This window comes from Myodes glareolus, chromosome 8, assembly GCF_982192425.1.
Source record: "Myodes glareolus chromosome 8, mMyoGla1.1, whole genome shotgun sequence".
NCBI classification, from domain to species: Eukaryota; Metazoa; Chordata; class Mammalia; order Rodentia; family Cricetidae; genus Myodes; species Myodes glareolus.
The window spans coordinates 31,935,538-31,955,107 of NC_142033.1; the positions used below are offsets into that span (position 1 = coordinate 31,935,538).

General features: G+C 45.7%; 1 protein-coding gene across 5 annotated transcripts in view; it reads right to left on the reverse strand.

Moving 5' to 3' along the window:
* Kit (KIT proto-oncogene, receptor tyrosine kinase) overlaps nucleotides 1-19,570 on the reverse strand; it is a 78,274-nt gene that overhangs the window by 33,809 nt on the left and 24,895 nt on the right. For all 5 annotated transcript variants that reach the window (XM_085691767.2, XM_048414890.3, XM_048414889.3 and 2 more), the window contains exons 2-5: nucleotides 11,284-11,553; nucleotides 9,015-9,296; nucleotides 7,639-7,775; nucleotides 3,253-3,421 (exon numbers count right to left, since the gene is read on the reverse strand). In XM_085691767.2, the coding sequence (XP_085547893.2) occupies nucleotides 3,253-3,421; nucleotides 7,639-7,775; nucleotides 9,015-9,296; nucleotides 11,284-11,553 (858 nt within the window). The remainder of the gene's footprint in view (nucleotides 1-3,252; nucleotides 3,422-7,638; nucleotides 7,776-9,014; nucleotides 9,297-11,283; nucleotides 11,554-19,570) is intronic.

Sequence of the window (19,570 nt, forward strand, 5' to 3'; positions counted from 1 at the left end):
CCCCAGCTCCAGGTTAGAGATGGAGAGATAACTCTAATTTATAGGTAATGCTTGTTATCTCTAATTTAGAGATGAAATTGATGATTTAGATTTGGATCCGAAAACATAAAGCGAAGTCTAACTTCGAACACAGGTCTAGGGGAAGCCAAGAATGGCCTCTTTTTTTAGAGTCTCTATACATGTTAAGTGAGAGAGAATGAGAACATGAATAAAACTGTATGTATAATGAATAATGAAAACCCAGATACAAAAATAAGCAAAATACTCAAATCCTTAAAATCAGCTACATCGAGTTAAAGTTAAAATTTTATTCTATTTCATTTTCAAATGCTTAAAATTAATTGTAAACTTTCACTAACTTTGCAATCATCTGCATATACACAAGAGACTGCCACTGCAGTTGGGTTTTTTTCCCTTTTTTATTTTTTTATTTATTTATTTTTGGCTTTTTGAGAGTCATTGCAGTTTTTAATGCTCTCTGGTTGCCTCTAGGTTCAGAGTCAAAACCTGGCTTGTTCCAGTGTCCTCTAGCTACTGAACCAATTCAAAAGGGATTATTTTCAGGGTGAAATGAAAAAAAATCTTAAAAAAAAACAAACTGGAGTTGGAACTGGTTCTGTCCTAACATCAGAATCACAAGCAGCATGAACTCTGTCACTCTTTAAGACGAAGCAGGGTTTTTTTATTGTTAGCTCTTGCTATGTTAAAAGAATAAACGTTGTATCACAGGGCCATATAACCAGATACTGCACAATGAAAAAAATATCATAGTTACCATGAAGCAAATATGTAAGTGGTCCTGGGTTTTCTATAGTCTACTTTGTTCAATATTGGCGTTATGATTTGACTATAAAGGATATTCCTCCCAAAGGCCCATATGTTAAAGGCTTAGTTGCTAGCAAATAGGCTTGTTGGAAGTGACTGGATCATGAGGGGTCTAAATTCATCAATGGGTACCCATTGGTAACTCTTCTGCAGAATGGAACGGGGAAGGGTCTGTTTGAAGGAAACGGGTCATTATGGTTATGTCTCTGAAGCGTCTGTCTTGTGCCTGGTCCTTCGTGAGCATCTCTCTGCCTCTCTTCCACCTCCTGCTCCCACCATGATGCTCCAGACTTGCCTCAAGTCTCCAGAAGGAACCGCGAGCAATAGAATCTTCCCTCCTTTGAACTGCTTGGGTTGGGGTTTTTCGCTATACTAACAATGGCTGATTTAACACAATAGGATGATGTTGTGTGGTAGTATGAAGCTTTACATTTCTATAACGTAAGAATTATTAAGACTCTACCTTAGGTACTATAACATAAAAAGGGACTCTAAGCAAACTGTTTCATTCAGTCTTTTTTCAGGTACCCCTTTATTAACAAATTGGCAGCACATTAACTTCCAATCAGGTTCAAACGCTGTGTCAGACACTCCCATGAAAATCTGCCTCTCCTCATCTCCAATGCTGTGGGAGCTGGAGGTTGCCGAGAAAAACTGGAGGTCATTAGACAGCAAGTGGCAGAGCCCCTAACCCAAACCCAGGCCCGATTCCATCTGCTCTTGCCACAAAAAAATGACCAAAAGGTACTGTGGGAGATGGTAGGTGTGCTCATTTGCTTCGTGATCATAAGCTTTTTACGATCTGGATGCAGCCCTGCAACATGAGTTGTGGGCCTTCACTGTACACGATTCTAAATATTAAAGAATAAAAACAAAAGTCAGCAGGATCCCACAGTCTTACTCTGATGCCCATCGCAGGTTGGATCCGAACCCCACTCCTAGTCCCTACAGCATTACCCCCTGTCCTTTCCTGTTCCTGTCCCACTATGACCCACTCCTAACCCACGGTAAAACCAGACTCGGATTTCACAGCCACGGGGGCTGGCTTTCCAGTCACACATTTCTAATTCTTGGAAACTGATGAATGGATTTTTAAAATCCGATTACATACTACAATATGCTCAAAACATCCTTCCTAATTGCTTTCTGGAGCTGAAGAGGATATATCAACATGCTCCCTAATCAACTTAGCAAATTAGTGCTTATGGAGTTTAATATTTTAAAAGCATAGCCCTCTATTCAAATTAATAAATGGCTCACGATCACATTTGGGGACAGAGGAGCACACTTTCTGTGCGACGGCTCTATAATTATAAGCGGAGAATCTTCTCTGTGTTCGTCTGTTGAGAGACTTTCCATTAGAACTTGGGCAGAAACACCAAATTTTTATGACATAACTAAGGGGGGGTTAAAAAAAAACACAGAGCTCTGTTCCGTAAATTACTGAAATCTGGGGTGGGGAAAGAAGAGAGACGAAAACAAACAGTGCTTCGCTTTATTACTGCTTACAAAGATGAGCTCACTGCGCTACATGTGGGCTATCCAAAGCAAGTAGCAAGAAAATGGTTCCATGAAAAAGGTGTGTGTGTGTATAATTTTACAATTCAATTACATTAAAGATGGACAATTAAAAAACACATAGGAACCAAAGAAAGAAAAAAAGAAAGAAGAAACCTATGAATAAAATAATTTTGAGATAATTATTACTGGTCTGGGTAAAACAAAAAATAACAAGGAACCCACTATGTGCTGCCTCTCTTTGAGAGCAGCTACCTGGGAAATAAACACTTGTGGAGTTTCTAGCCTTGGGAAGACCAACGCTAACCCTACTGTGCTGAGCATCTGGGGGCAGAGAGAGGACCTGCTCTAAGAAATGCTCACCAGTACCAATCCCGCCTTCCTGAAGGCCTCAATGATGAATTTCAAGCTACAGTGAGCAGGGAGGGAGAAGAGCAAAAGAGGCTGGAGAAGCCCAATTCAGTCAGACCACAGAGGGACTAAAGCCGACAACCAACGAAAACAAAGTACGGGAAGACAGAGAACTCTTCCAGGCTCTATGCATCTTTGATGCCTGACAAAGAACATCTATGCTCATTTCCAGGCTCATATCCCTCAGCAAGGGCTACAGTGTGGGGGCAAAGTCAGCGTGTGCTTTGCTTGTTGGGGGAGGGGAAGGTGGGAGCACAGGGTGACAGGTCTGAACTTCAGAGACCTTTCTCCACTGACTTTTGGGGCAAACTGGTAGGATTTGGTTTGGCGTTCTCCTGGCAAGAGGCTCCAGGGATAATATTCATTCATTCATTCATTCGGTGATAATAAATTCTACGAATCAGTTCTTAGAATCCCATTTGCATAAAAAGGAAACTATCTAGCAATTTCTCCTCTCACTATTGCCGGTAATTTATACATTCCCATAGAGATATTTACCTACTACTTTCAAGGTTGTTGTGACATTTGCTGATCCAAAAGTATTATTGGCATAACACACGAACACTCCAGAATCATTAACTCTTGCGGAGCTGATAGTCAGTGTCTCCAGGCGCTCATAATCGAAGTCACCCCGATGCCAGCTACTCTGTTTCACCTGCGCTTTAGCCTGCGGTTTTCAGAAAGGGCGGGGAAAAAAAAATCAAAGATTACCATATAATTTATATTCAAGATCTTTCCTAAATTAAAAATAGCAGCAATTAACTTCTCCATATTAGCATTCATTATACACTACTGAGGAGGAATAATAAGGCATCGTGACAAGCCTGTCACTAGAACCCTTCATATCACAGGATTATATTGAAAGATAGTCATTATGAATGATTGGGGAAAAAATGAGAAAAAAAATCATTCCAAGTTCTCTGCAGTATTAGATTTTAGTCGTCCCCATGGAAGAATTATTACAGAATACTGATGTTTCATAATGAGTCAGCACACTTACGTCATAGTAACAATTCCGACCCTGCCCCTTTGGAGGCAGGATCTCCATGTTGCCCAAGATAGCCCAGGGTAACTTCTAACTCCCTATGTGGCCAAGAATGACCTAGAACCTCTGCCTGAGTGCTGGGATCACTGGCCTACTCCTCCTGAGTGCTGGGATCACTGGCCGACTCCGCCTGAGTGCTGGGATCACTGGCCTATGCTACTATCAGGCACAGTATATGCTGTGCTATGCACTGAGCCCAGGACTTCACACGCATGCGTGCGAGGCAAGCAGGCTCGGCCGAGCTCCATCTCCGATCCTTCCTGTTACCTTTTCATGTGTTCATCTAGGGACTGAAAGGAAACATAACCTCTGTATTAACATCTAGTCTCTTCAAAACTGAAATGAGAATCACAACACGTACAGCTGACTTGGAGGTTCACCACAGTTAATCAGCCCAGTCACATTTTCTGAACTACGGAAGAGACGGGGCACATGACACATACAAGACCACATCACAAAGCATTTGAGCAGGCTGACCAGGAAGGACCATGGCTTCTGCCCTTGTGATCTGGCTGCAGACCACACAAGGAGAGATGTTTGCATGAGAAGTACCACAGGCAGCCAGCGCTAGGTCACATTTGCTGCCATGCGCACAGTGCGTGTCGCTGTTACAATGGGGAAACAGCCACTAAAGAACACGAGCAAGCAGGGGCTGCTACCGGCAACGAGGGCAAGGGCGATGGCCAGCTACACTGCCCCAGCGGCCAGCCCGGCGGCCAGTGCTCGTAATGGGAACAATGTTGGAAAGGAGCCTGGCAGGACCCACAGGTCCTCAGATCATCCGTGTCTAAGGGACATAACACGGCAAAAGTTCCAGGATGTGACCGCATTACACTTGAAACGACATGAATATCCATAATCTGGATGTCACAGTGAAGACTATGACTGCTTAGGAAATGAGAGAATTTTTTTTTTATTACTTGGCACAGGAGGGGGCAGGGTAGCTCACCTGTGTAGAGCCAACATTTAGCAGCTGAGACAGGCCAACAGTTACAGGGTCAAGGCCAGCTTGGGCTACAGTAGTGAGAAGCTATCACGAACAAGCACTAATCTTAAAACTGCAACCAAGTGAAAAGGCCCGCACATGGGGAAAAGACAAGAGAAACAAACATGGAAAACACACAGGCTACCTGGCCACTTGTGACCACAGGACACTCCAAATGTGGCAGCTGGGAGTCCACATATAAGATATGCTAGATTCTGGCTACTTAGAGTTATCTAAGATGCAGAATACATTAATAACCTTTATGGTAATTTTAGTAAGAAATGATAGTATTTCTTATTTCTGAGTCAAATATGACATTAAAATCACTTGCTTTTGGAATTTGTCTCCTGGGAAATTTTAAATGGCCTGTGAAGGTCACATTACATTTCCATTATATATACAGCATTGCTAACTACAAACACAGACAATGCCTTTCTTCTTCCTCGTATAATCATAGTTTAAGAACTGTTATTCAGGCATGGAGACTGAAGGCCTTACACAGGCAAAGCTCTGCTACGGAGCTGACGCCCAGCCCACGAGGTTTGGAATCCTATGACATTAAAATAAGCATACATAAAAGTTGATGGCCCAAGGATTAATAAAAGAGAATCTATGTGGCCATTAATTGGCTGTGAGCTCTTGATCAAGTCAAAGACACAGCTGGCCTCGGCCTCTGCTTCTAAAAGGTGTGAGCTAACAATAGTGCTTTAAACGCTGTTCCCATACGACAGCTGTGGATTCCAGGCCATTCCTTCTAGGTGTTTATAAAAGTGAGGGGGGGAAGCTGTCATTTTCCCACATAGGATCACTATCAAAACAAAATGAGCCACCCTCATGATGGCCTTAAGGCCACTCTTTCTGAATTCTCTCCAAAGCCAGTGACAACAAGGAGCAGATGGGACACCACTCCCTACTAGGGCCAGAGAGTCCCCAAAAGGGCGCTCAGCACAAACTCTGAGATGGTCAGGGCAGAACGAAACAGCTTGATCAAAAATGGCGTCCTAGCAACACCTCAGGTCAAAGACCACAACTTAGCAACCACCAAGCTCAGAAGTAAGAGCGAATAGAAACGTTAGCATTTGGAAAGCCAGCCGATCAACAGCCACCACAGAGACCCCAAGACATACACTTGAGCAAATAATCACAGCTAATCTTATGATTGCATTGTAGCTTCCATTTCTCATGAGTGAAACTTCCTCTAAATGGTCAGGAGCAAATATTATGGATTTTTAAAATAATCTGATAGTGGTAACAGCATTCCAAATTATGCCAAAGGATCAATAAAAGATTCCTGGTGAACCCTGGCCGAGAGCCAAGAGCCCCATCTGCAAGTCACACATTACATGCTGTCTGCACATGATTTGGTTTGCTTTAACCCTTGGAGGCACACACTGGGATCTCCCCAAAGAGTTCCTAACACTAAAGAATCAGCTAGCATCGCCAGCGGGTTAATTGGGAATGGCATGCAGGGCTCCTGGGAAACGTGGTTCAGAGCAAAACCACCTGGGGCAATTGAATTTCTCATCTTAACAGGGCTAATTTCCAAATAGACACACACACAGCCTAAACTGTTCTCTCATCTGAAATCAAGAATTATAGAAAGCCAATTAATATGGGATTGTGCTCTGTAAGGTTAGCCCAAAATCCATACAGAAGCTATTATTTTTATTACATTAGATGGTCTAAAAACTAAAACTTGCTTCTCTGAGTCCTTAGTTTAAAAGAATGGGTCTCCAGTACAATCCATTCTCCAGGCCAGTGGCAGGCTTCATAGACGAAGCAAGATATCATCCATCAAGGACTGAACAAATACCGTCATTATGCGGATCACCATGGTTATGCGTTTAGCACAAAACTCTTTATGCAGGCATGAAATTGTCAATGTTGAACACTGGCCAAGAGGAGGAGGAAGAGGAGGAATGAAATGTATTTTTTTTTCATTTCACATTCCCATATGTGAATGGGCTAGGGAATCATCTACGAAAATTACTTAAAAATAGGAAACTCAGTCAATGGGAATTTTAATGCAAAATGTTGGGAAAATTAAGCGCTTTAAAAGGCTTATTATTGAGTTATTTCAGGAAAAAAAAGAAATATCCAAATAAAACTGTCTAAAATTGTAATGACAGTGCCCTTGCCTTCCTAGCAGGCATAATAATGCCTTTGGGTTCAAGTCTTAGCACTGAAGGAAAGAGAGATGGGCGGGTGGAGTATCTGGCTAGAATTTGTTTAAGATAAACAGATTTACCCAACACAGCGAATCTGACATGCAGTAGGCATTCAACATGAATTTGTCAACTGAATGAGAACATAAGCGCGTCCAAACGGTTCACATTAACGACAACCGTTTTATTAATAGCAACTAAAACAAACAGAAGGCCATTAGCAACTTAATCTCAGGTAACCAGGCTCCAAGAAAGAGCGAGCCCGTGCTGCGGGAAGGGAGAACCCCATCCCTGGCCACTCTTCGGGGCTCAGAAGAGCCTTGTGGGCCACACATCACACCATTTATTCGCCACAAGAAGGAGAGAGGGTTCTTGGAAGCGCTTGCTATCATCTGGCCTAAGCAGGTATACAGTTATTCATTTGACTTGTTTCTGAATTTCCTTGAAAGAAAGGAAAGGATTAAGTAATAACCTGAGGCTAGTGTCCGCTCTTTTCTCAAAATAGTGAGAATTAATAATAAAAATGCATATGTTGTAATATATACAGGCAAACAGCAGCAAAGGGGAGTTGCTAACAGCCATGTCGTGTCCGCCAGTAGAGTCATCTGCGAGCCCGTTTTCTAGAGAATCTGTACAATCTCCCACACAGGGACAGCCACAAGCCACTAGGAATAAGCAAAGTTCCTTACCTGAGTGTTTCCCTTTATCCACATGGAGCCCACGGAACTAGACACATCCCTGATGGTGCAGGTCACTGAAAATCTGTCCCCTTCCCTAAGGAGATGGCTTGTTTCGGGCACAGATACAATTGGGATGGCTTTGATGGCTAGAATCAGAAAAAATATCTGCCTGAAGTCAGTGGTTCCAACACAGCATGAATTTTAACTTCTCTTAGTTTAACGGCCCTTTTCTTTTCTAAAAAAAAATTATTTTCGTTATTTGTTTGTGTGTGTGTGTGTGTTTGTGTGTAAGTATATGCCATTTGTGGGTGTCTGAGAAAGCCCAAAGGAGGGTGTAGAGTACCCTGGAGCTGGAGCAGATGTAAGCCGCTCAAGATTTGGAATCTTTTGGAGAAGTAGCAAACACTTTTCATTCCTGAGCCACCTCTCTAGGCCCAAATTTGCTTTTCCTTGACTGTAGATAGCTTGCATTATATCATTAAATAAAATATAAAACACAATACAATACATGCTAACCTATGTACATTGCTCGCACATCTAAATACACTACCAATTAAGTCATTTATCCCACACATATATCCATTCATGTTGAATCAAAAAGACAGGAATGGCCACTAGATCTTAAATACTGCTGGCTTTTCCAGCCACGTGGAAGACGTTAGCATAGTGAAGCAGAGTTAAACTCTACCTGGGACACACTGGATGATTTCTTGAGGACCTCGCCTACAGCTAAAAATACGCTCTTAGCCAATGGGTACCTTTCCCATGTATTATACCATCACACCTTGCTTATTTCTAAAAACTTCAGGCTTTAAATAATTAAAATTTCCTTCATTTTAATGAATACAGCTTTTCAAAAGTGGGTTAAAAAAACTCTCCTCATCAGCTGAATCCCAAAGCGATACTGATTTAGATAACTTCAAATATAAAGCCTTGCTCATCTTTCGGCTACTGAGAGGCTCGGTGTGACCCCGCAGTAGCTAAGGTCCACAGGCCGTGGGCACTTTCTTTCTCAAGCTTGAATGGCTTGGGAATGCATCAGAACCAATCAGCTAAAGAAAAAACAAGCCACTTGTCCACAGCAAATTAAAGAATAAACCCCTTGTTGACTAATCTTCTCAAATTAAATCTTTCCATTGAGCGGGAACACTTGTCACAAGGAGGCTGTCACTCTGAGATACCCTAAACCAGCAAGTTTAGTGTCCTTCTCAGCCAGCAGCAGCCATGGGCCTGCCGCCCTGGAGGAACTCACAAATGGCATTACTTTGGAAGCTGGTAATCTTACTATTGTAGCTTGTCCTGATGCCCTAGGCTAAGAGGGCAGAGAGAGGCCTGCGGCAGCAGCAGGGTCTCCATCTCCCACAAGATGTAAGAGACAACCATACCTGCTCTCACTTTCAGGGTGAACTTGTCCGACAACACCCATTTGCCTCCCCGCTGGGCAGCACAGCGGAGACAAAGCCGGTGGTAGGTGCGCTTCACGTTTTTGATGGTGATGCCAGCCTTGGGGTTTGGGACGAATGTCAGGTCCTTGGGGAGAGTTTTCCCATCACACCCCCTGAGGGAGTAATTGGACACCTGCGGGTCTGTCAGAGGGCAGCGGACCAGGGTGTCATTGTCTTCTTTCCCATACAAGGAAGGGTTGACCAGGAACAGCACGGCAGGATCTGTGAAGCAGAACAAAAAGTCAGCCGGCTGCGTGACTGGACGTGGACACTGTTTCTGTTTGTTTAGACAGGGTCTAGTAAGACCTGAATACTGGCCTGAAATGCAAATATAGGCAAGGATGGCTTTGAACTCAAAAGAGATCCACCTGCCTCAGCTGGGATTAAAGGCGTACACCACCACATGAAAACATTTTTAAGGCTTAAAGCATTACAAGCTTGCATAACATAATGGCTTTCCATTTTTCTAAATCTGAATTTACAAGTATGTGCATGCAGACTGATGACTCAAAGGGGTGTCAGATCTCCTAGAGTTGGAGTTAATACATGGTTGTGAGCTGCCCAGTGTGGGTGCTGGGAACCAAACTGGGTCCCCAGTAAAACCGGCGTGTGCCCCTCAAGGCGGTGCTGCCTCTCCAGCCTCCAACACACTGGCCTTTTGTGGGAGCACCAGGGATCCAACGCAGGTCCTCAAGCTTGGGTAGCGAGCACTCATTGCACTAAGCAAGCATCCCACCCCCTGAAGCTCTGTCTTAAAATTATCCTCTCCACCTGGAAATCAAATGCTACAAACACAGAAACGGAATCTGTTGCCACCGAAATACACTCGTTTTATCATTTAATTAAGGGGAAAAAAAATAATCAAACCTTCATGACCAGACTATGATCAGAAGCCACAGCTGGTTTTCTCCCTAGACTTTCTCTGTCACCAGGGTGTCGTCTCCAACAAGGGCCATGTACTTTCCTCACCGTGTCACAGACCGGTTAAGGGTCTAAGCGTGAAGAACCAGTGTGAGCTCTGCTCCAGCTAACTTGGCCGCTTCCTCAGACAGGCGCTTGTCTATGCAGCCCGTCCGTCAGGCCTAATGGTCCTGTCATTACCGCCTGGAAATTACAGAACACCTTCTTCTCCATCCAATGTCACCAGCAGCTGGGGGTGGGCTGAACAATTCGGAGCCGAACCCTGAAGCTAAACCGTGGCTTATCAGGTAAGCAGGTCTCCTCAGCTGCCCACTTAAGGAAGGGCAACTGATAAAGCAGGCAGAGGCACACTCAATTCCGTGGCAATCTTCCGAGGCAGCTTTATTAACCCCTGTTTGAGCATGCTAAGATTTATATAATTGTGTCTTCCCTAACAATCCCCTAAGGGAGACTGCTCATCTTATCTAAAGACCACAGTGAGAAACGGAGGCGCCAGGCTAGGCAGCACATCTCCCAGGCACAAGAAAGACATCTCCTTGCTCAGAACCGCAAGCACGTTCTAAACGACAGGCCCGGTACCAAGGCCACCAGTGCTAGGACCAGGCTTTCATTCCCTGCCGTCTTGTCTCTTAAACTGTCGTTAGCTTTGTTTTTAACGTCACCCAAAGGACACAGCCCTTTGGGCTCTGACATCACAGCAAAAGCTCACATAGAGATTGCTGGATTTGTCTAGAAAGCAAGGTACGGGAACAGAAGTCTCATCTCTTCGTCTTTTGTTTGGAAGAGGTTGTAACTGTTAAAAAGAGCCAACTCCAAAATAACATACGGCTGATAAGGGATGCTTAGCTGTCTGAGATGTTTCTCTGGAATTTACTCCCTGAAGAGTGGGCCAAGTCTTTTGAAGTGCTAGTCTGTTTAGGCCTTTGGAGGCCTTTGGTTCCCTGAAGTGTTTTTACTAAGTGGGAATATTTAGTATCTCAAGGCATTAAAATGCAATTTTCCCAAAGGGCTTAACTTTTTCTGAGGGTTGACTCCAAGAACCAGGACAAATGGGCTAACCAGATTGAAATCCAGCTATGGCATTGGAGACCCCCAGCCAGGGCCACACTCAAAGCCACTGCGCAACAAAAGATGAGGGAGGCCAGCAAAGGCAAACATTGATGTTAGGTCTTCTAGGACCAGCCGGGAAAAATCTGTCTGTGGTTTGGTCACCCTACCTGTCACCTGAAAGTAAGAACAGAGTACTAGACACTCTATGCCATGGCAACAGAGAAAGGCCAGCATTTACCTCTAACAAACACGTAAATAGAGCTGCTGAGGCCAGCACTGTTGATGCACGTGTATTTGCCCGTGTGCGTGGCCTGGGCTTGTTCCTGAACCCACTCATTGTGCTTCTTTTCACTCATCTGATTGACAGTCTCGAAAGTCCATCTGACGAAGGCAGGGTCGACACACATCAGCTTGACTGTGTCACCAGCTTCGACGATTAATTCCGGTTGCGCTGGCTGGATGGATGGCGGAGACAACTCCCCTGGACTCACAGATGGCTGGGAAGTTCCTGCCAAGAAAAACAAGGACTGTGTTGAGTGTGAGCTGTCTTGGCGAAATAAAGCATTTCTTCTAATATTGAGTTCCATCTTCTGTGTACTCTACAATAAAAATAGCCCTGCTATTTGTGGCTGAAAAGGGAATTCTGTCTAAAGTTTAAATTCATCTATGAAGTTATTTTCTGCAGCCTTCAATTAGTCCTATGGGTCACATTTGGTATGCAAGCTGCCGGGCTGGACGCGCGCCTTTCTGCAGGTCAGTCGCGCACAGGGCTTGCGCTGATGAAGGTCTGACCCTCATGGCGCTACAACACTCATGTTCACCCTAAAAACCACAGCCATGGAAACCAGAAACAACAATGATCCCCTGTTCACCCTTCTGGGGAAGCACGGACATGACTTATTCCTCAGTGGGGTAGCCACTGGTAAGTTGCCCTGACTTAAGGAGATGAGCCACAAGCGCGGCTCACATTAAAGCTCACATTAAAGTTTTCACAAAGGCAAAACAAGTAAGACTTTGTGTAAGGAGAAGGTGGCTAGGGATGAGGAGGCTGAGAGGAAAGGGAGAGAGGGAGACAGGACAGCCGTAGGCAGGTATGATAAATATGTATATATAGCAGCAGGCAGGTATGATCAATACACATACGCATATATACACATATATAATGTGTGTGTATATAACTGTGAAAAAGTCAGTCAAAAATAAGAGTGTACATGACAGGAAGACATCCTTCCATTTTTCTTCAAGCTTTGGAATTCACCTATTTTCACACAATACTTCTTACACGACAATGCTCACAGAAATAAATATCTACCTAGCTCCAAATGTCGAGGTAATAATGATGACCGCACCTTCCAGATTAGACCACATATGTTGGCTTCCAATCCGATCAACCAAATGCCCAAAAAGTCCACATCGGCACGGCATATGGTTTGACACACATTTCAGAGTTAAGGAAAAAGCTCTCTGCTCCAGAAGCCAGGGTGAAAAGCACTGTCAGGGAAACCTGACCATCGGAACTAAACGTGGAGGGATAGAATCCCCCCTCCAAAAGCTGACCTCTGACCTCTGAAAGTACATAAGTGTACACACGCAGTAGTAATAAATAAAAATGTTTTGAAAGGACTCTCTTCAAGTACAAGAGTAAGTGAAATACAGCTGTAAGTTTAGATTGAAGAAAAAGAGGTGGGCCAGACCTTGGCCCTATCAGATAAAGTGGAAGCCAAGACTGCAGAAGACTAGGCAGTGAGGGAAAAGGGCCTCCAGAAAGCCCATGTATGAGGTGCCCAGAGTCCTTGTGGGGCTGCTTGGAAGACCACCTAGAGCCCCCACACCTTGGTGCAAGCCTGGTTCAACCTGCAGGATTAACATTGGACAGGAATGGCTTCAGGACGGAACCCATAAAAACAAGGGTCCTACCAGACAAAAGCAGGTGGGAAAGCCATGAAAAGACTGGTTTTGTGGTAACTGTTGCTAAATCACCAGTGATGGGGGGAGGTGAAAGGAGGGAGGGAGAAGGGAGGGAAGGGAAGTATGGGAGTGAAGGGAGGCCAAGGCAAGACTGTGCTGTAGAAAGTGCCAGGAAAAAAAAAAGTGGGGTTGAGGTAGATACCAAGTGGTGAGGGCATAGACCAGAAACAAGTCCTGTAAGTCTTGTGACAAAGCAACTCCAGGGAGCTAGCCAGGTACACACCTTTAATCCCAGCACAAGGGAGGCAGGGATAGTCTCATGTCTATAAATTTGAGGCCTGGTCTACACAGTAGGACCCTGTTTCGAAAAACAAAACAAACCAACAAGATACCACACACACACACACAACCTAAGAGACTCCTGGAATTCAAGGGCACAATGGAGTGGAACTTCTGCCTGTTCCAGGGCAGGCGGCTTCAAGTGTGGAGATCTCCTTATGGCAGGAGACAGAGAAAAAAATAAACGCACAGGCAAAGATGTCTGCAAAGTACGGAACGCAGGGGAGTTACGCACATGTGCAGACAGAAGGCGGAGATTCTGGAGAAGGGGACAGAAGGCAGGCGCCGGAGAGAAAGGCTCAAATTATGCTCTCCGGGCTTACGTGTGCATCATCAGTTTCGATCCCTATCTAAATCCAGACCAAGGGCGCAACTGTGGTCCCGTTGTGTCACGCAAAGGGTCACCCCAGAGCAAAAGGCTCTGCCCAGGATAACAATAACAGGGATTTTAGCCATCAAATGCTACTAAGCACCAGCAACCAGAGAGGGGTGACAGAGCCTACCTGGGCCATCAGGCCTCACACCCCAACGGTGCAGCCTGCTTAAGGACATGGAGCAGTGAGGACTGTTTCCGGAGGCCTAGGGAACATTCTAGAAGAAAAGAGGAGGTAGCAACAAATGAAGAGGCTACTGTTGCAGTTCCTTATATTCCAATATGTAGCCTCCCGTGTAAAAGTGGGAGGGAGGGAGGAAGGGAGAGAGGGAGGGGAAAGTGGGAGGGAGGGAGGGAGGGAGGGAGGGAGGGAGGGAGGGAGGGAGGGAGGGAGGAACTAGTTCCAGTGAATGGAAAATGCATGCTTCGGACGCTGACAGCAAATTTAATCCAAAAATTTAGTTGATGCCTTATATCACTTCGTGAAAATTTAAAAATAACTGCCACTAGGAGTATTCAGGGTTTTATTTTCAAAAAATGACTTGTAAGTTCAGCCTTCATAAACAATATAAAATAAAAATAGTTTTATTATGGCTCAAGTGAAGGTAATGTTTATTGCCTTGTTTCCAAACTATCTTCAATGTTGTCATCACGACCTCTCTAAAAATAATAATAATAAATAAAAGTAACAGAGATTCAGGTTCAGAAAGCTAGAGATCCACAGCGAAGTAGCACCCCTCAGAAAGCTACTCCAGGGTTATAGGGATGCTCGAGTAGGAGGGCTTGCAGAACAAGCCCAGGAGCCCGAGTCTGGATCTTCAGCACAACATAAAAAGCCAGGCATGAAAGAGTGTCCCTGTAATTCCAGACTGGCAGGCAGAGAGAACCCAGGAGCTCACTCTCTGATCGGCCCAGCCCAGACAGCAGCCCCAGGTCAGTGAGAGACCCTGTCTCAGGCGTGTGGGTAATAAACAGCAAAAACAGCACCTGAGGTCCTTCTCCGACCTCTGTGCACGGGGTGGGGGTGGGGGGTAACCCATTATACACACTCACTCACACACTCACACACACGCGCATGCACGCACACACACAACTTGAGCTGAGCTGCGAAACCACTCTGAGATATGCATTCTGAAATGTATACCTGCTGTTCAGCAAGCCTCCAACAATTTGTCGATTTGGCCATCTTTTGTCTATGCGGGACTTTCGTGTCACCAAGTGTGATACTTCCTTAATGTTATGTGGCTGTGGAGAGCGGTGAGAGTTATTCTCTTGTCCCTGAGCGTGTTAATGAACCAAAAGAAAATGACGTATGATGAGCCTCTCCACCCTAGGGACCAGCGGGGGGCGGGGGAGGGGGCACCCATAAATAGACAGCAAAGAAAAGACTCCAGTGCGAAAGAAATGTCAGCGCAGCCTCTGCTCGCAGACTTAACGCACTTGCAGGTCTTCCCTATCAGCTGGGTAAAATCTGTCCAAAGTCAAGGCAGCTAAAGACAGGGGCTCGAGCACACCGGATGGCAACACCCAGAACGTCACTCAGGGGAGCCGAAAGGCAGAAAGAACACAACTGTCTGCCAGAAGACAAAACGAAACGTGGGGTGGTTGTGCAATGAAATATTAGTAAGCTGTAAAGAAGGACAAAGCATTGGCACAGACTACAGCACGGGAGGACACAGATGGACGCGGGGGCCTCCTTACATGAAGCACACGGAGCAGGGCAACTCAGACAGAAAGTAGCATGGAGGTTGCTAGGGGCTGGAGATGGGGGAGAAATGAAGAGGCCGAGACTGCAGCTCTGCTGCCCTGTCTGGGAGGGTGAAGAGGCCCTGGAATGAGAAGGAAAAGGGAGCGACCCACACCGTGTACTCGCTTTCCTCAGAGCTGAACTAGATAATTTAAGGTAACGCACTCTATGTCACGTATGTCGAACCTGAAATTAAGCCAGGCAGTGGGAGCGCACACCTTCAGTCCCAGCCCTTGGAAAGCAGAGTCAGGCGGATCTCTGGGTTTGAGGGTAGCCTGGTCTACAGTCGGTTTCAGGGCAGCCAGGGCTACACAGAGAAACCCTGCCTCAAAAAACAAGCAAACCAGAACACAAAATCAAAATAAAACGAGACAAGCAAAAACTCTCAACAAGGACTATCTTTCCTCAATAATACTTCTAGCTCCTGCGGAGCCTGCTGAGGCCCCCACAGTGTGGCTTAAATCGGACAAAAGCAAAACACATTGAATTCCTCCTTGGCCGTTGTTCCACCCAGTTATGCTCACACTGCCCCTTCCAGGAAGCAGCCAATGTGGATCAGAGGTTCTTTTCACTCTGAGATAGAGACCCAGTAGCTCATGCTGACCCCATAACAGGCTGGAGCCCAAAGCATGTGTGCCCCAGTGTAGCCAACGGCCACTCCCACTGCCTGAACCACAGGTCTTATCCCTGCCTGCTTAGGATGTGCCTGCTTAGGATGTATCTACTACGTGCATGAAATACGTGTTATGAAAACACACACACACAAAATGTGTTTATGCGTGTAAGGGGGGAAACAGCTGAAGGCTCGTGATTAACGGAAACTGTAGGAGGTACCTCTGCTGGCGGACCCACTGTTGGATTTAACGTGGGTGAAACGTTTAGATTAGATTGAGATTAGAGAGGGCCTCCAGCTTGCAGGCCACATTCAGCATGTCGGAGGAGGACTTGGGAGGGAACTAGGCTAGAATCCACAGAGCTTGCATTTGGGGTACAGCAAGGATGGCTACTCAGCGTGCTCCTGAAAACTCAGCTCAAAAGCATTCGGTCCTCCAACTGAAGATATAGTAAGCAGGCCATATGCCAACTTTCCCTCTTTTTTAAGGGAAAAAAAAAGTCTAAGGCATTTGTTACAATATGTCAATGAACAAAACCATCCTTATAGACTACTGGGGTCTGCTGGTCCCTGCGGTAGTACTTGGCTCTTACTAACCTTGACTTCTAGAGCCATATTTTTGGACAAAGGACCATCTTGGCAACACCTGGATTTCTAGCTGGGGTTAAAAGTGGAGAAGTCATTTCGTAGTCTTTCTGTCTTTGGGGGTGGATATAAGGAACCAGGTAAAATGATGGTTGGGAAGGAAACCCATGCAGAGGGGCCTAGCCTGGTTTTGGGGAAGTAGGCTAGGAGAAGACAGAGCCTCCACCTTGTAGTTCAGCTACTCCTCAGTTTCTGTACTGTACTGTTTAGTTACAATCTATAATAAAAACAAAAGCTAATGATGCGTGTGTCATATTGTTTCTGACATACTTTGGCAGCCCCATAGGAATATAGCGGCTAAGAACCGTGATGGAAGGAGCCTAGTAATTACCCACAACACCCTGGAGACCTCACAAAGATGATATTGGGAATAGAATGCCACTGGGGGCAGTGAGGAGGGGCTCAGTGAATGTCATACAGGCCTTTGAACCACTCCCAGAGTAGGGTGACTCTGGGTCACCTACACGCTAGGGAAACACAGGCCATGCAGGGTCTAGAACAATCTGCACGCCACTACGCAGAGGTCAACTCCTTAAGCCCAAATCTGTTACATAACTAAAACTCATTGCTGGTGGGGTCCCCAGAGCCTTGTGTAGGAGACAGAGGATATGAAAAGAACAGACAGTGTGAGGTGAGAGAGCTACAGGTTACAGACTGAATGAAGACTGGTACGCTGCCCCATAGACCAAAGACGTCTCCAGGGGAAGCGGCCATGACACCTGAGTTTGGGGAATCAGGCATGTGTGCCTCAGGCAGAGAGCAACTTCTCAAAGCAGGGATTCAGGATCAGCTACGCCTATGAGGGAGGGACGGAATGTGCAGGACCTCAGCAGTTAGCTCTCAGCCTCCAGTACAGCCTGCAGCTGTCTGTCTCTGGGGCCTGGAGAGTTTCTTAGAGACCTGGGACACAGAAGGTGCTCAGTAAACGCGAGGAGGGCAGGGAATGAGAAGGCGCATCTAGGAGAGGGGCTGCTAACTGAAAGCACCATCCATGACCACATCACGGTGAGTGTGTTTGCTCTCGTGTTTCATTAAGGTCAGCTCCAATGTGTGGCAAATTAATCTTACCTGTTTATACTGTTTTACATATTGCATAATAAAAAATTAAATACAATGTACTTGAGGGGGCTGCGCACACTTTGAAATAAAACAAACTACTTTATGCCCAAACTACTAAGGATTACCTACCTCTCAAAGTTATCTTCCTGGTCAAGTTTGAGCATGTGCACACATGCGCGCGCGCACACACACACACACACCCCACTCTGAGATTCCCCAAAGGACTTTCTGAGTAACATTTAACCCAGTAACACAAAGATAACAGTACTGGTAGACTTCATCATTAAGGTCACACAGGTTCCAACAATACTGTAAATGAACTTTGACACCAGCTGCTAGGTCCGGGCCTTGAAAACAACCCCTTGGTTTAACGTAAATTTGTTTAGCTTTTAGATGTAGGATATTTAGAGGTTGTACAAAGTCTGTCAGATTTACGAGCCAAATTTGTGATGTTTCAAGCAATAGAAATGCAGCCGCTTGCAAGTCAGTTCGGAGCCCACGAAATAACAAGGCATCTTGGCAGGGTATTTTTAAAAGCAGCTCCTTCGGCAGTGTATGTCAAGGTTGGCCTAAAGATGAGCCTGTCTGCAGAAGAGAGCTGAGAAAGACACACTAAAGTGGGCGTGCCAGAAATGAACACAACAGGTGTGAGCTGTGGTTGGTCTCCACAGACCAACAGTAACTCAGCCCCTCCATTTAATAGGGGAATGCCGAGGGTCAAGGAAACACCATGGGCACCTCAACGGGCAGGAGGCAGGCTCACAGCCAGAGGTCGTTACCATACAATGAAGTCTGTATTGGCAGCAGTGCTAGCCAGGGTTGGCTTTTCACCTTAGGAGGGCTCAGAGGTGATCCTCAGAGGAAACTGGGCTTCGGATATTAGCAAGGTACTTTTTACAAGGACTCTGCCAACTGAGATAAACAACCATTCTTTGTTACTGTTACTGAAAATCAAACAGGCTTTGTACTAGATTATTTTGCCCAAGGGTGGGCTACCAGCAGTTCTTAGTCTCAGACAGGATAGGCTAAGCTAGATGTCTGAGAGGTTGAGCATATTCATTAAATACATTGAAAACGTCTCATGATTTTATTAGTGCTGATACTGTTGTAACTTGAGGGATGTTTACACTGAAGTGAAATGGTCTGAGAAATGGAGCGGCAACAACAATCAGAAAGGCGTTCCTTAGAGTTCCGAGTTCCCGGCTAGGCTGAGGGTGGGAAGAGAGGCAACAAGGAGCCCGAGTGCTCCGAGCCTGCTTCTCCACAGGAGGGGTGAGGAGCCTGCCCGGATGGCCATTTGAGGAACAGGACTAGAACAAAGCCAGCTGAGAAAAAGGGAAGCGCCTAAGCCAGCAGCCTGAGAATGAGCCGTCTATAGGACAGTCAGGTGAGAAGGGTATATCTAGGTGCTTGAGGGGACTCCAGGTGGGCTGGCCCTGGCAGTGAAGAAACAAGACGTGTTTTAGGCCTCTGTGATGGGACGATGGCAGTGTCAAGTGACTAGAAGAAAAACAGACTCAGGGACATTTGAACCGATGTGTGGCTAAGCTTTCGGGATTAGTGGCGAGGGTCAGCGACACACTTATTCTTACTAGCCCAAATAGTAACTAGGGCTATCTGTGAAATCATTAGGGTAAGGGGTGGGTTACAAAGGCCAAAATATCAAGGACAGGACTCCCACTGAAGGAGGGAGGAGAGTGCCAACCCAGGGCATTTCATGCGGATAGTGCAAATGGAGGACACACACCAGGGACAGCTGGGAGAGGGTGGCTCCCAGGCTCTGCTGCAGGAGGCTGGGCGACACTGGAGCCCATGATGGCCGAACGTCAGGGTAAGGCACT